The following is a 666-nucleotide window of genomic DNA, read 5'->3' as shown; positions in this document are numbered from 1 at the left end:
CTGAACGAGTACTGCAAGTGGGTTGTCATGAGAGCAGAGTAGAGGGGCAGCATCACCTCCTTCCACTTGCTGCTCACGCTGCTTTTGATGCAGCCCAGGATATGGTTGGCTTTCTGTTACTTTCCAAAAAAACATATAACTGACTATGAGAAAAGGTATAAAAGGACGTGTTCATGTTCAGAGGAGATGGTGCATACTTGTTGCTTTTGCCTTGTTCGTATTCAGAGGAAGGGTGACCCAGGGTTGAGGGCTGAGCCAAAACTCGCGACAGACACGTTCTGTTTCTTAATGTGCTATAGTTCTGAGATTTTGGCCAAGATACTTACTCCCAGACAAAAGAGACTCAGATTGCTCTCAATTTGAATGGAATTTAGACTTGATGTGCCTCAACATGCAAGGTTTTGTCACAAAATTGATGTGGTATTTTAAGCAACAAGGGATGTGCTAATTACAGCTTCGGTTGTATGCCTGTTGTCTTGAGCTATATATTTAGGCAGGTTTTGATTTTGTCAGCTTGTCTCTAGTTAAATACTTGATTTGAAACAAGGTTCATATAGTGCTACTCCTCTTTTATTGTCTCTACAGGATTTTTTCCAGGAAGCTCTCAGGGATGTGATGCTTTCCTCCGTCACAAGATGACCCTCATTTCACCCTCACTCTTGAAGA

At 42.3% G+C, this 666-nt stretch overlaps 1 protein-coding gene across 1 annotated transcript in view; it reads left to right on the top strand.

The window, feature by feature from the left end:
• LOC104403091 (lysine-specific demethylase 4B-like) overlaps positions 1–666 on the top strand; it is a 70,697-nt gene that overhangs the window by 23,686 nt on the left and 46,345 nt on the right. Inside the window, 1 exon segment of the mRNA XM_010011130.1 lies at positions 586–666. This exon segment is cut by the window's right edge and continues 23 nt beyond it. Coding sequence (XP_010009432.1) covers positions 586–666 — 81 coding nt within the window.

This window comes from Nestor notabilis, unplaced genomic scaffold (genome assembly GCF_000696875.1).
Source record: "Nestor notabilis isolate BGI_N333 unplaced genomic scaffold, ASM69687v1 scaffold6363, whole genome shotgun sequence".
Taxonomy (NCBI): domain Eukaryota; kingdom Metazoa; phylum Chordata; class Aves; order Psittaciformes; family Psittacidae; genus Nestor; species Nestor notabilis.
Note: the sequence above shows the minus strand (reverse complement) of the source record. Positions and strands in the feature narration are given on the sequence as shown.